Raw genomic sequence first — 15503 nt, 5'->3', positions numbered from 1 at the left:
GAATGTTGGCAGAAATCTTACAAGTTGAAAACCTTAAAGGTTTGTTCTCTGTGTGTACACATCCCTTTTGAAATTGAAAGCTAGGTTATTTCCATTTAGGTCTTTCCTGACTGGTTAGGAACAGCTAATAATTCACTGAATGTACCTCTACCTAATATGACAAAAATCTTATTTACCTTTCAGATTCCAAACCATCACCGAGAAGATAAAATACTGTTCTCAGGGTCACTGTGGTTAAATTTTAAGAGCTGTGTTGGCAATTCAAGACTCCTGGGTGTGAGGGTCATTTGCTGTGGTGGGAATGGATGTTCCTAAATTTCATGAATTATCACAGCCTAATAGTATGTTTTCTCCCTACTGCTAAAGTGTCACCCTTTAGCCCACCATCCGCCTGGCCTGGCCTTTTCCCTGCAATGTTGTATTTACCACCATGTCATATGACTCAAGTCCTAGTCACTTGTCTCTCTACACTGACTTGTATCTGGCAGTGTGGAGCAGCAGGATGGGAGCGGAGGGTTACATGCAGAGATGGCAGGAATTGCTAATAGTGCTGGGTGTGAGGTGAACCTCAGGGTGGCTGCCTGCTGGGCATGTGGGGAAACTGGCATGTGGCTGCGGCTCTGGCTAGGATGGATGAATTGGGCTTGTTTGCTCTGGGCAAATACTTGGTATATTTTGGCCTAAAGGAGAAAAATTAGCCTTGTCTGAGTAATAATATGGTTAGAAATTCTGTGAGCGGTGTACATGGAGTCAGATAGAGGGTTACCTTGTCAAGGACCATTGAAAAGTAAAACACACACGCACACAACTCAAATAACCAAAAACACACACAAAACAATGTGTTGATTGTCAGGTGACTCCAAGGGCCTGTCTTAGCTTCTCCCTCGCCTCATTTTTCTTCTCTGTTTCCCCAGCATTAATCACATGTTTCCCTCCTCCCTGTGAATATATTAGTATGTATGTAAAGAATTAGCTTAACTCCTTAGAAGTAGAAATCCTGAATTCCTTTATTAGGGATTTCTTTTGTTAGCTAGAAGCTTGCTTATTGGCTCCCTGAAACCTATTGATTTGGTGGATTTTCAAAGAATGAACGCTTTTAATATTGCTTTGCAGGCTTTATAAATAATTCCATATTTCCATTTAGCTCACATTGCTGAAAAGAGGTTTTTCAAGTCATTCAAGACCCTTATTGTATATTATTTCAAAATTCTTCTTGTTTTATCTAGCAAATCAATCCATTTCCTTAGATTTATTTATACTGTGCCTATTGTTTTCTGATTTATGTAGATTTCTCAATAGAGCTGCCTGCTTACTCCAGAGCATAGGATTGGTGAGATTTCTTTGTCCAGAGTCTTTTAGAAGTAGGGCTTAATAATATGCTTTGTTAAGGGTGAAGCCTAGAACTTTAGTTCCCACAGCTGGGCTTCTCTTAAAGGTTCTTCCTTCTTAATTAAAAAATAAGAAAAATTTAAACTATATATATATATATATACACACACACACACACACACACACACACACACACAAATTAATACCTTTTTGCTAAGATATAAATAATTTTATAAAGATATAAAAATATAATTAATATCTTCAAGAAGAAGAGTTTTGTCCACTGGTTTTTCAGAAACTTAAGCTTTCCGTGGAAAGGAATGATGCTTGGTGAAAATGCTTCTCTTTTCATCACTCACTAAATCATTTTCCTTTCATCAACTTTTAAAAATATCCAGTAACATGGGGGAAAAAATATAGCCAATGAATGGAGCTAGGCCATCCAGGTATAAGGTATAGTGGCAGAAACTAAATTTGTTCTGTTTCTTTGAGTTAATTGCCAGCCTCCAAAACAAGTGGGCGTGATCCAAAGTCCTAAACTGTGGCTGCTATTGGAAGAGGAGGAGGAGGAAGTGAGGTGGGATAGGTTGGCAAAGGCCCTATCATAAAGGATCTCAACCTACCAGCTAAGGAATTTGCACTTTATTCTGAAAAGGAATCACTGAAGCCTTCTGTCATCTCACCTTCCTAGCTAGATTCTAAATTCCATGAAATTAGGGTCTGTTATTCATCTTTGTATTCTTTATAAGGTCTGGCCATGGTCCTGGAATGGGTAGGACAGCGAGTAAGTGCTGATTGATCGCTAAGGCTGTGATAATCTCTTACAGTTTTGCATGCTTGATTCAGCCATATGATTAAAATGGAATGAGTCAGAGCAGAGAAATTTTGGAATGGACGGGTGGGGGTCTTATTACATCCTGGGAATTGTGCCTAGGCACTCCCAGTTATTATCTGATTTCATCTTTGTCACTCTTTGCTCAGAATCTCCCAGTGACCTTTGATTGCTCTTAGTATAAAGACCAGAGTTCATAGTGGCCTTCAAGGGCTTGCTGTCCACTGTCTATAGTGCTTTCCCCCCCCTTTAATAAACTATTTAATTCCTAGCCATCTGTCAGCTCTCACTTCAAGTCCTTGGGACAGCCTTCCCTGCCCCATCTTCCCCCACAGCAAGTGGGCTCTTGAAGCTCAGCCTCCTGCATGATCATCATGTGATTGACTTCCCTTCTGCCTGCTCAAGAATATGAGCTTTTGATACCTTTTGTCCTCTGTATGCAGCACAATGTCTAACATTTAGTAGTCACTCCAAATGCTTTTTTTTTTCTTTTTTTATTTATTCATTTTTAGAGAGGAGAGAGGGGGAGAGAGAGAGACAGAGAGAGAGAAGGCTCCAAATGCTTTTTGGTGGCATGAATGAATCCTTAAGATAACTATCAGACATATATTATCACTCTAATTCTTTAGGTGAAGAAATTGAAGTTCAGAAGTGTAAGGCCAAGGGCTGCCGCCATTGTGGCCATTCACATGCAGGTTCTCATTGAATTCGGGCAGACGATAAAGAAACAGCGGAGCCAGAGGAGGATGGTGGGCCATTCTGTTTATTGGTGTCTCACCAAGACAGGCAAGCTACAAAAGAGTCAAGGGAGAAGCCAGAAACCTGCTTTTCCCCGGGAGGGCAAAGGACCAGGGAGGAGAAAGAAATCCCAGGGCATTTCTTAGTGGTGGGGGCAGAATCTCTCTTCCCCTTCTGCTCTTTCCTTTCCAAAACTTTCTGGCTGGAAAACCTCTCCTCCAGCAAACATCAGTAAAACAATGGCCCTTCCCCAAGCAGGAAGGTAATTTGCAATTTCACAGACCCACATATACCTGGCTCTGCCCAGCCTCCAATACAAACTGTAAGCGAGCAAACATAAAATTCACATTTTCCAAACTTATTTGACAAACAAGAGGTTAAGTTACTTGTTCAAGGTTGTTTAACCCATAAGAGCCAGACCTGGAACTCAGGGTTGTCTGACAACAAATGCTCCTCTTTCTGCTAACAGACAGCATGCGTTTTCATATTTGCACCAGGATTATGAGTCTGCCTTCCTGTCGATGATCAATAGAATGAACAGGCCAGCGGTTAAGAATGTGGGCTCTGGAAACCAGACAGTTAGACTCAAGTCCCTCCTCCACCTTTGTTACCTTGAGCAAGCTCTTTAATCTTTCTGAATTCAGTTTCCTGGAAAAGGAGGTAATATTACCCACCTAATAGGATTGTTGTGAGGATAAACTAAATGCATATAAAACACTAATACTGAGCACACAGAATGTTACTCACTAATTGCTAGCCGTTACTATTATCAGTATCCATTAATTCCTTCCCATTTTTTTTTACTGTAATCTAAAATTATACCCAGAGGCCTTGTAGCAGTTTTTAATTTATTTTATGGAAATTCACTTCTTACATGAAACCACCTGCCACTAAGTTCTTGTCCAACTGTGTTACCTTAATTCAAAATCAGTCATTTCTGTGTCTCGGCAAAAGCACATTTCCTACCTCTAAAGAAAAATAGGGCAATATTAATACCCTTTGCTGTGAATTTTTAGGCTTTACGATTCATGTTTCTTCACACCTCAGCTCAGTTAGCATAAACACAGAGCTGTAGTGTAGCCAAAGATGCAACATTATAACACTGGTTACTCTCTTACAAATCACAAACTTTTCCCCAAACTACGCACCATGTTATCAAGATGTTTGAATAACTAGAGCCCCCCCCCCAAAAAAAAAAAGAAATCCTAATAGTTGGGAAATGCTTTATGTCACCATTACTTTCCCCATTCATCAACAGGTAAAAGCAGGTGTGACTTACAGGAAATTAAAAAAGAAAGGAAGAAAAATAATTACTTCACATATATAATAGTTGGATGCCAAAATTTTAACATTTTTAGCATGTTCCCTCATAGTGGAACTTACTGTAAATAGCTATCGTTCTTTCCCTGGTTGTTCATTGTTGAAATTGTAAACTAGCTTTTTTGTGGTTAGGATGTAATAATAGTACGTGGGTGTGTTTTAGTGACTTAACTGTTTACCCTGTTCTTAAAGAAGATTTTTGTTTAAACTTTGAAATAACAACAGTACAGTTGCCCGTCCCCATCCCCACCCTTGTCAGGCATTGCTGCATGCTTAGTGGATGTTGCTAATCCTCAGAACAGCCCCGCAAGAGAAACAATCTCGGCCCAGCCTAGAGATGAGGAAGTAGAAGATGAATGAGATTAAGAACTTCCCCAGGAAGACAGCATGTACCAGGACTGCCCTGAGTGGCTAGGTCCTGGTGGTGTGGGTGTTAACAAGACAGGGTGTCAGGGGGTAATCAGAAGAAGCCCAGCAGAGCAAGTTGGGGTTTGTATGGCCAGTAGCTATGGCCACCATCACAGCCGCCTGGCCCATGCAGATTCGCATTTGATTCGGACAGATGGTAATGAAACAACAGAGCCAAGAACTGGTGGGTCATCATCTTTATCCTAGCTTTCACCCGGCAGGCAAGAAATACATACAGTGGAAAACACTTCCCTTTCTATTCAGGGCTCCCAAAGCCACTGACTTATCTGAATTTCCTAGAATCAAAGTTTTCTACCTCACCAGCCTTATTCACCTCTTTTCCCTATCTCCTTCTCTCTGCACAAACTGGCTTCTTCTTCAGCACTCCACCATCTTGGCTGCTTCTCCTCTCCTCCATGTGGCCTTTCTCTGCTCTCTCCTCTAATGCTAATCTCAGGAACCGAGAGAGAGCAAGCCCCCGGTCTGCCCCATTTTATAGTGTAGAAATCAAAACCTTTAATCCAATATTCAAACAAGGAAGTCTCTGATACAAAGTCACTTAGGGTGGGAAAGGCTTAGTCTTAAAACAGCCTGACCAGGCAGTGGCACAGTGGATAGAGCGTCGGACTCGGATGCAGAGGACCCAGGTTCGAGACCCTGAGGTCAACAGCTTGAGTGTGAGCTCATCTGGTTTGAGCAAAGCCCACCAGCTTGAACCCAAGGTCGCTGGTTCCAGCAAGGGGCTACTCGGTCTGCTGAAGGCCCACAGTCAAGGCACATATGAGAAAGCAATCAATGAACAACTAAGGTGTTGCAACGTGCAATGAAAAACTAATGATTGATGCTTCTCATCTCTCTCCGTTCCTGTCTATCTGTTCCTGTCTATCCCTCTCTTTCTCTGACTCACTCTCTGTCTCTGTAAAAACAAAAAAACAAACAAAAAAACTAAGCCTTAGGCTATAGAACCCTGCCTGCTTACAACCTGTCCCCCACACCCAATGCAAACTATAAGCGAGCAAACCTATATATCATATTTACAAACTTGTTTGACCAACAGGGTTATACACTGAAGACCTTCAGGCAGGCTGAGGAACATATAGTAGAATTGATTTTGTAGCCAATGTGAAATGAATGAAGTTTTATGAACTGGCAGCTCGAAACAGCACAGGTGCTTTATTTTGGGGGCAGTGGTTTTAGAGTGTGGTCCCAGGACCAGCCTCATTGGCAACACTCTGAAACTTATTAGAAATGGAAATTCTTTTTTTTTTTTTTTTTTTTAATTTTTTAATTTTTTTTTTAAATTTATTTATTTTAGAAAGGAGAGAGAGAGAGAGAGAGGAGAGAGAGACAGAGAGAGAGAGAAGGGGGAGGAGCAGGAAGCATCAACTCCCATATGTGCCTTGACCGGCAAGCCCAGGGTTTCGAACCGGCGACCTCAGCATTTCCAGGTCGACGCTTTATCCACTGTGCCACCACAGGTCAGGCCAGAAATGGAAATTCTTAATACTTCCTCCCACCTGCTCAGTCCTAAACACTGGGCGGTCCGCGATGCAAGGAGTCTGCTAGGTGATTCTGATGCTGGCTCGGGTTCGAGAATTTGCTCCTTAATGATGGCCCTCTGCGGAAAGGAGTAGAAGGATAAGGGAGAACATGTGGAAGGTCTTGCCAGAAGCCAAGGGAGAGGTTATTAAGGGCATACGTTTGGGTGGTTTCTTTGGAAATGAAACAAAGGGAAAATGATGAGACTTTCAAGGAAGAAATAATAGGACTTGATGACTAAATGGAGGTGGGCATGTGAGAGAGGAAGTCAGTGTCTGTGAGTGGCAGAATTGCAGGTTGCACCAGAGGCATTCAGAGAGGGGACTTGTTTCTACTCTTCAGTGTTCTAAACCTACTTGTGCATTAGTTTATAGCACCCACCAATCTGCCACCCTCAACTCGTTAACGTTCCCTGTAGGAATAAAAGTGGGCTAGGTGCTCAATACCAATAATACTACTGACTGTGGACTGAGTTATTAAATGCCAAGAACTTTCCTCTAAGCACTTTCTATTCATTATCCCACTGTTGTCATTCATAATTTATGGATGTTTGTAAATTGCCTTCCCATAGTGTCCAATCTAAGCTGTACACCACTGTAAAATGAACATTTCCAGACTCTGGTCTGAGAGGCCAAGTGTCTGGGCTGTGGAGGCAGACGGCTCTGGGCGGGAAACCCAGCTCATCACTTACCAGGTGTGTGGTCTTGAGCACAGTGCTAAATTTCCCCCAGCTGTATTAAATAGGAATTATTACTATAATGAGTATGTAATAATGAGTGGAATGATTAGAGTTGTTGTGAGACATACATGAGAATATGCCTGCGTGACACTTGGTGCATAAAATACTGAATAAATATCAGTGGAGTTTATGGCGATGAAGTTGTCATTTCCTTGCTCAGAACCTTCATCGGCTCTCCTTGGTCAAGGCAGTTAACTCCTTGGGCTGGCATTTAAGACTTTCCACACAGTGGTCACCCTTTACCTCCCAAAGCTTTTATGTGATGATGCTACTTGATGATGATCCCAGTGCTTCAGCCAAACTGGTCTGTGTCCTCCAGACACCATCTCCCGGCCTTTGATTCTGTTCCTCCTCTTGTCAAGTCCTGGTCCTTCGGGGCCCAGCCTGATAGTGTCTGTGGAGCAAGCTGTAGCAAACCCTGATCTGTAATAGGATTAATCATTCCAAACTTGAGCTTGGATGGCCTTTACTGATCAGTGGGCCCTTTGCAGTAGTGTACACAGCTCAGGACAATCTGGTCCCTATGAGCTCGCTCCCCCACGCCCTTCAGCAAGGCAGGGCCCCGGCCCCCTTGCTATGCTCGGTGCCAAGCCCCATGCCAGGGATGCGCTTTTATGATGATGGGAACATACAACTTAATTTAGCTTCCTGGTCTTTTTTGAGTTCATTTAAATATGTGATGGTGTCTTTCTTCTCTCCTTGATGATGCTGATCTTTCTTTATAGAGATAACACATAATCTGTGAAATACTAATTAGTATTTTTCTTTTCAGGATGAACTTGACCTCACAGACAAACACAGGGAAGCCATGTTTGCACTTCCAGCCGAGAAAAAGTGGCAAATATACTGTAGCAAGAAAAAGGTAAGATCTCCGTTGTGTATGTGGTTAAGTGGAAAGTTATCATTTTTGATTCCCTTGGCTCGTCCATTTCTGCCAGAATTCAGACAGCTGTCTATAATGTACAGACCAGATTGAGCATGTTCTGCCATGACATTGAAGCTGCCTTTGGCAAAGTGCCAGCTCCTTGGACGTTGTTTTTATCAGTATTTCACTGGACACCTCCCATCCTCACCTTGTACCTGTCAGTGTTATTCATTATTCATTTTTTAAAAAAATTTATTGGGGTGATACTGGTTAACAAAATTATACAGGTTTCAGGTGCACAATTCTACATGTAACCATTATTCATAATCCCGTACAACCGAGACCCAAAATTACATTGGCTTAAACAATAATCAAAGTCACCAGCCCCCTTCCTGCTCTTTATGTAAAAGTTCATACATAGGTAGGTCAGTACTAGTAGTGTGGGGTCATAGTCTTCTGTGACCACTTTCCTTTTTTTTAAGATCTTTTTTTTCCATTTATTCATTTTAGAGAGGGGAGGGGCAGAGCAGGAAGCATTAACTTCCATATGTGCCTTGACTAGGCAAGTCCAGGATTTTGAACTGGCGACCTCAGCATTCTAGGTAGACTCTATCCACTGTGCCACCACAGGTGTGACCGCCTTCTAATGGCTTCCATTTTGCCATCTCTAAGGCCTTGTCCTCATGGTGGCTCTCCAGCCATTTACATTCCAAGGTAAGGACGGAGGAAAGGGAAAGAAGGCAGAACTTCCCACCTCCACTCTTAGGGACATGCCCTGGGAGTTATGCATCTGAATGCCCCCTCACATCCTACTGTTAGCAAATGGCCACACCTCATTTCAAGGAACACAGTCTTTTTTTTTTCTTTTTTTGTATTTTTCCGAAGTTAGAAGTGGGGAGGCAGTCAGACTCTCGCATGCACCCGATCGGGATCCACCTGGCATGCCCACCAGGGGGCAATGCTCTGCCCATTTGGGGAGTTGCTCCCTTGCGGCTGGAGCCATTCTAGCGCCTGAGGTGGAGACCATGGAGCCATCCTCAGTGCCTGGACCAACTTTGCCCCAGTGGAGCCTTGGCTGCAGGAGAGGGAAGAGAGAAAGAGAAAGGAGACGGGGAAGTGTGGAGAAGCAGATGGGTGCTTCTCCTGTGTGCCCTGACTGGGAATCAAACTTGGGACTTCCACATGGTGGGCTGATGCTCTACTGCTGAGCCAACCGGCCAGGGCCAGAACACAGTCTTTATTCTGGGTGGTCAACCCCCACTTGAAAGCTGGGGGTCCTATTACCTTTGTAGAAGGGAAGAATGGATACACAGTGAAACACTACAGCTCTTATTCCCCAGCATCCTTGGTACCAGGCATCACTCCGTGGACTGTATCTCCTGCGATGAAGTTTGGTCTGCCATCGTTTAAACTCTGTGGCAAATTCTTAGACTATTCCTGTCCCGTTTTTGGAACCAGTCCTGCTCATAGCCATCTTTAGCCACTGTCCCTTCTGTTCCAAGAGCAACTTCAGTTAAGCTGGGGTAAGCATAAGGGGCAGGGATAACACTTAGGAGAAATGTTACTTCTCTCCAACAGTCAATAGACACTCCAATTACTCACCTTTGTCCCAGGGAAATAAAAAGAAACTATAGCAATTGTGTATCTTTTCTAGACACAGTATCAGTCAGGAAAGCTTTTTCTTAAGTGACTTGAATGCATTTTGGGTCCTCCATTTGCCCACATGGCTATCTCGCAGCACCTGTGCCCCTCTTTGCTGCCTTGTGTAATTGGCGTGCCACCCTCCCAGGAGCACTTGCACAGGACCCTGCTTGTCCCCTCTCCAGCCAGACTCTCTGCCTCTGGTGGTGAGGCACCGTGTCTTCCTCAGCTCTCTAATTCCAGCTTCTGATACTTGGAAATGAATGCCTGATGAGTGACCCACTAAGTTATCATTACTGTTATACTGAACTGTCAAAAATTTGAAGCACGTTTAATTTTCCACCTGAGCAGTTACAATTGATAAAACCGTGAGTGGGGTTTGGCTGCAGGGGCCCTTGCTGAGAGACGTGTCCAGCTGTAACTTCTCAGTATGATCTTCAAGCCGCTGTCCGATCAGACCAGGTTGCAGTCTTAAGGGTTCCTGATTCTGTCATAACCAGGAAGGGGTGTTTGTGAATGAGTGTGTCCTCTTCTCCTCTTTTCTCTCATACACATCTTCTCAACTAGAAAACCTCTCTGTTGTCGAACTGATTGTCATGATTCAGGAAGCAGATATAATACACTGGGAAAGAATTGTTAAATGAAATATAACTTGCCCAGTTCTGCAAGTGATGGTATTGTAAGGTCTTTGGAAACTAGGGACCTGTCTTAAAGCCCTGGCCCTTAGGACTGAGAAATAAAAGTCCTCAAGTGCCTGTGTACACAGAGGACATTGTCTATGTTGGCTCATCCGAGAGCAGATTTTTCCCCCCCTCAAAATTAGGAAGCAATATGAAGTGGGGATTGAAATACGCCCTGGAGGGAAGAGGCAGGAAAATAGGAGCCGCTTACCGAGGGGAAAGTTTTCTTCTTTCCCAGATTTTATTACACCCTTGACAGCAATTGAAAGTTAATCATGGAAATGACTGCCCCTTAGATTAGAAAAGGCAAACCCTGGAGAATAGTAATGACCTCGTGCTCGCAGCTGCTGCTCATTTTTCAATTTCCAGGCCTATCGGATCCCCTTGCAAACCATGTCTCCTGCAAGTGTGGTGGGGTTTTCGCAGGGGGATGGATGTGGATGTGGCCACTGGCTTGGAATCCCATTTCTTGATGGATGGCCCCTTCCTGCGAGTACCTGGCCAGCTTGCCCAGATCTCTGAGAACACGGTTCTCCTGCTCACTTCATTCCAGCAGCTTGGGTTTCTTCTGTGACTTAGCAGTGGCACAGCTGAGGGGGAAAGCCATTTGAACTCTCCAGGGAGTCCCAAGGGCTGATAGATCTGCCTCACTTTAAAATGGTTGGTAGCAAGCAGTGCCTAACTAAAGATTTTCTTGATTAGAGCTCCTCGGTCTGCTAATACCATACTATGCCTTTGGTCTGAAACTGAATAAATCCAGAACTAGCACAGTAAATGAAAGAGCACAAATATCTAAGCGCGGAAAGGGCGTGATGTTTGCCTCTCCTCTGAGCATGTGATCTTCTAAGGGACAGGTTGACCATCTCCGAATGGCGCTGTGGTGGCCATCCTTAATACCGAGGACAGATTCTTTTTCTTGCACTGTTTCTTGGGTAGTCTTTTCAAATCAGGCTCGTCACTAGCAAGCCAAACCAAAGGCTGAGCGAAAGCTCCCTGCCCTTGGCTCCTTCAGATTTTCTTGTCTTTTCAGATTAGAACCCAGGGTATTACAGATGTTCTTACATACAGTGGAGCCACAGAGTAAGGGCCCATGTAAACCAACAGAAACAGGCACGTGAGTCGGTGAAAGGCAGGCAGACTTTCTATTTAAAAGCGCACAGGGCTGGAACCGAAGATGGGGCCGGTCTCTCTCAGCCAAGTGGCTCTTTTCCATCCAGTGGTGACTAGAAGTCCCAGCAGTGGCTGTCTGCTTATCAGGCTCTGTGTTCATTTCTCAAACTTCTCTATCTAAGTCTCTAGTTGAAAACCTATTCCCAGAGCCAAAACGAAAGCAGCAAAAGTATTTCTGGGGCTAAAAGAATTGGAAAGAAACTAATTGGAATTTTGCCTAATTGAGTAATCCGGCAGAGAGCAAGGGATGGCTGTTGTGGCCTTGTTGAAAGTCCAAACAGGTCTGTCGGAATCACTGGACTGGTCGGTCAGCCACAGTCTGTCATACGCAGCAACCCAGTCAAATGTTTTAACTTTCATGAAAGGTCCCCAAAAAGGTCCTGTTGGTGGGAAGGGGAGCAGTATTTTCAAATAGGAAATGTTTGTGGTTCTTATCTTTAAAGGTAATTCCCTTTTTAGCTCCAATCACAACATACTCTTTTGTTTAAGTGAGGTTTTTCCCAGTCTTCAGCCAGAAACTGCATCTGTTAACAATCTTTTGGATTTTAAACTGAAGCTTTTTAAACAATGAACCATCTGACCACGAAAGGCATCTGGCTATGCTGTATTTGCTTATTGTTAACATGATTTTTAAACCCTGGGAAAAGTGAGGAGTAGGTCTTCAGAGCGGACAAAACAAAATGGTGTATTAGCTGCACTATGGAGACAGCGATCTCATCGGCACAGGCAGCCATCGTCTTTAACTGCAGCTCTTCACAGGAGCAACTGTGCTGGCTGTGTGACTCAACCGGCCCCTATAAGTATCTAGAACACCCCCCTCCCGGGCTTCTGAGTTTGCAAAGTGAGTGGCGCTAGACATTTAGCTGTCATGACGTCAGATGTTTGAGGCAGAGATCAGAATGTGACAACTGTACCTCATTTTTCCTCCTTTCATTTCTGATTCTCTTGAAGCCAAGGCTTACGTACAAGGTGTTGTAATCTTCACATGACATTTCTGTATCTTTCGAGGTTGGCTTTGGAGAAGGTGAATTTCGGCCCTGCTGCTGAGCTGCTGGACTCTAGTTTAATTAAATCCTCCCGAGTCTCGCCTCACCTGGCCGCGGTTCAGCCTCTGTGATTTGTGCGGAGCACTGATGTTGACGACATCTAGGAAAAGTGGCGGAAAATTTAGCTGATGGTTTTCCTGCGGTGTCTTTCTTTGGTTTGCGTATCCTGATTGGATCCGTTCCCCCCCCCTCCCCAGAAAGGAATGCTCCTGTCACCGCACGCACACACAGATTGAAGTTGCATTGTGTATGGTCATCGGGGATGCACTTCTTTCAGCTCCTTGAGAGTGTGAGATCCTCCCGAGCGTTTGGAGTGCAGGGATGGAGTGGTTTAATCAAAACACAGATTTAAAGGAACATGTGCTCAAGTGGTGGAATTAAAGACAAAAGGACTCATCAGTTTTCCACATGACTATCAAACATACCAGCTAGAAAAGAAAGATGGTGCGTTAATCCTCTGGTTGTTCCCAGTACCTCAGGAGAGGCCGCTGAGGGTCCGCTGGGGGTCCGCTGGGAGGGGAGGCCTGCGTGCTTGGGCTTTCTGCCTCGAAGGTTTGAGAGGAGGGACAAGTTAGGCATCCTCTTCTTCTGTACTGTCGTTGTTTGGTAGACATTAGCGTGAGCTTTGGAGTTCTAGTACCTGCCTCGCTAGATGTCAGTCAAGGTCTGGGAGAGGGAACCAAGGTAAACAGGAGAAAACTAGCTTTCGGTAGCACTATTCCTAGACTTCGTTAGAAGGACCTGATTTGGTCTCCTACCATTGAGTTTTCACCCCAATAATGGATTCAGTTGGCATTTGTGCTCCTAAAGCTAAGGAGTTTAAGAAAGTGGCAGTAGTCATGATTAGAAGTAGGATTGGCTGTCTTTCCCCCTCTATTTCTCTAAGGACTAGATGAAGGCAGCATAGTCCACGGATGAGGATGGGCGTTTCCAGGCTCTGTGTCTCTGAAACCCCTTGCCGTCTCTGCGTATTTCCAGGCTCTGAGAGATGCGGATTAGTGTATAATCCCAGAGTGAAGTGGTGAGAAACGACAATCTTTGAGCGTCAGGTACTGCACTTAATGAAACAATGAATCGGTGAAGAGCAGGTTGGGGTGTGAGTCCCCTGATGTATATTGAGTTCTTTCTCTAGGGCAGTGGTGCCCAACCCCCGGGCCGCGGACAGGTAGCGGTCTGTGGGCCATTTGGTACTGGTCCACAGAGATAGAATAAATAACTTACATTATTTCCATTTTATTTATATTTAAGTCTGAATGATGTTTTATTTTTAAAAGATGACCAGATTCCTTCTGTTACATCCGTCTAAGACTCACTCTTGACGCTTGTCTCGGTCACGTGATACATTTATTCGTCCCACCCTAAAGGCCGGTCCGTGAAAATATTTTCTGACATTAAACCGGTCCAAAAAAGGTTGGGGACCACTGCTCTAGGGCAGACTGTTGGCTAGATTCTGAGGATGATTAAACAAATAAGTCCATTTACCCAGAGTGGGTAGTCCTGGGAGGAGAAGCAGATAAAATCAAATAATTGCCAGGTCTTCTCATAAGCTCCGTTACAGGGTAGGCAGACAGGCTGTGGGACACAGGAGAGGGAGCCGCCCGGCTCTGGGGGTACATGTACGTGACTGAGATGACCACACTGACCCATCCAGCGGTTGCGCCAATGAAAAAGCTGATGTTGTCATGCCTTTATCCAATCATGCAGAAACCGGCTCCTTTCCAACCGTTGAGCTATGTTTGCACACACGGTACACTTCCCCTCTTGAGTTGTACTTGCCGTATTTTTTGCTCCATAAACGCACCTGACCATAAGACACACCTAGGGTTTTAAGGAGGAAAATAAGAAAAAAAAATATCCTGAACCAAATAGTGTGTTAAGATACTTAATAAAATACTGTATTTTTCATTCCATAAGGCGCACAGTCATCCCCCCCCCCCACTTTTGGGGGGGAAAAGTGCATCTTATGGAGCAAAAAATACGGTAGTTCTTTGTCCCTTTTGCCAACACTTAAAAGGCTAAGTTTAGACTGTTGGCCTAATCTGATCTTTACTAAATAGTTCGTAGGGCTTGTTAGGAAACCTGTAAAGAGGCCTAAACTTTGGGAAAATGAAGACACTAGGGGAAGGAGGTGGGAAGGAAGTCTGAAATAACTGAGGTTTGTTCAGCCTGGAGAAGAGAAAGGTGGAAACTTCAACACAAGCTGATATTAACTGGTGATACCTCAGTGGAACTAGCACCTGTTGAAATATTATCAACTTCCAGTTAGTTAAAGAGCTATGGCCTCAAGCCCTCCCAATAAAAAACACACTAACAATCTGACTCTTCCCCCAAGGGCCCACCAGTCTTCCCCCATGATACAGGGACTCAAGGGTTAACTCCTGGCATGACACAGCAGGGGGCTCCCAGCCCCTGTTTTTATATTGCATCATTAGTTCCAGTTCACTGATGCCCATGCTATAATGGTTGATAAATGTTTTTGAACATTGACCTAAGTATGAAATGCTGATTGACCTGAAGATGGTGACCAAAACCATTTGATAATATGTATCCAGAGCCTGAAACATTCCTCTTCTAGGAGTTAATCCCACAGAAATGATGAGAGATATACCGATAAAGAACTGTATGTGAGTTGTTCTTTACATTGTTGTCCCTGAAAACCAAGGATCCTAAGCAACTTAGAAGAAGAGTTAACAACCATAACAGAGTATCTGCAACCACTGAAAAGTCATAATTTTAATGACATGAGAAACTACTCAAGGTTTAAGAAAAACACATAAAATTGTAATCAGCACCATCAAAAGTTTGCAGAAGAGCCTGACCTGTGGTGGTGCAGTGGAAATGCTGAGGTCGCCGGTTCGAAACCCTGGGCTTGCCTGGTCAAGGCACATATGGGAGTTGATGCTTCCAGCTCCTCCCTCCCTTCTCTCTCTCTGTCTCTCCCTCTCTCTCTCTCTCTCTCTCTCTCTCTCTCTCTCTCTCTCCCTCTCCTCTCTAAAATGAATTAAAAAAAAAAGTTTGCAGAAGAGTACAGATGAAGGTAGGCAGACAGACAAACAATTATTTGGTGATTTGTCATGATTTATATTCCTTTCTCTATACAACTTCCCCTAATTTCCCACAGTGCTTTGTTCTCCCTCCTACCTTGGAATATTTTTTTTTCCTGATTGTAAAAGTAAACTAGTTCTTTTTTAAAAAT

General features: G+C 43.9%; 1 protein-coding gene across 4 annotated transcripts in view; it reads left to right on the top strand.

The window, feature by feature from the left end:
• The window catches only part of DAAM1 (dishevelled associated activator of morphogenesis 1), a 168511-nt gene that overhangs the window by 81234 nt on the left and 71774 nt on the right, over nt 1-15503 (top strand). For all 4 annotated transcript variants that reach the window (XM_066272980.1, XM_066272981.1, XM_066272978.1 and 1 more), the window contains exon 3: nt 7678-7767. In XM_066272980.1, the coding sequence (XP_066129077.1) occupies nt 7678-7767 (90 nt within the window). The remainder of the gene's footprint in view (nt 1-7677; nt 7768-15503) is intronic.

This window comes from Saccopteryx bilineata, chromosome 4 (genome assembly GCF_036850765.1).
Source record: "Saccopteryx bilineata isolate mSacBil1 chromosome 4, mSacBil1_pri_phased_curated, whole genome shotgun sequence".
In the NCBI taxonomy this organism is placed as follows: Eukaryota; Metazoa; Chordata; class Mammalia; order Chiroptera; family Emballonuridae; genus Saccopteryx; species Saccopteryx bilineata.
The sequence above is the reverse complement of the archived record's forward strand: the minus strand, read 5'-3'. Positions and strand labels throughout refer to the sequence as shown.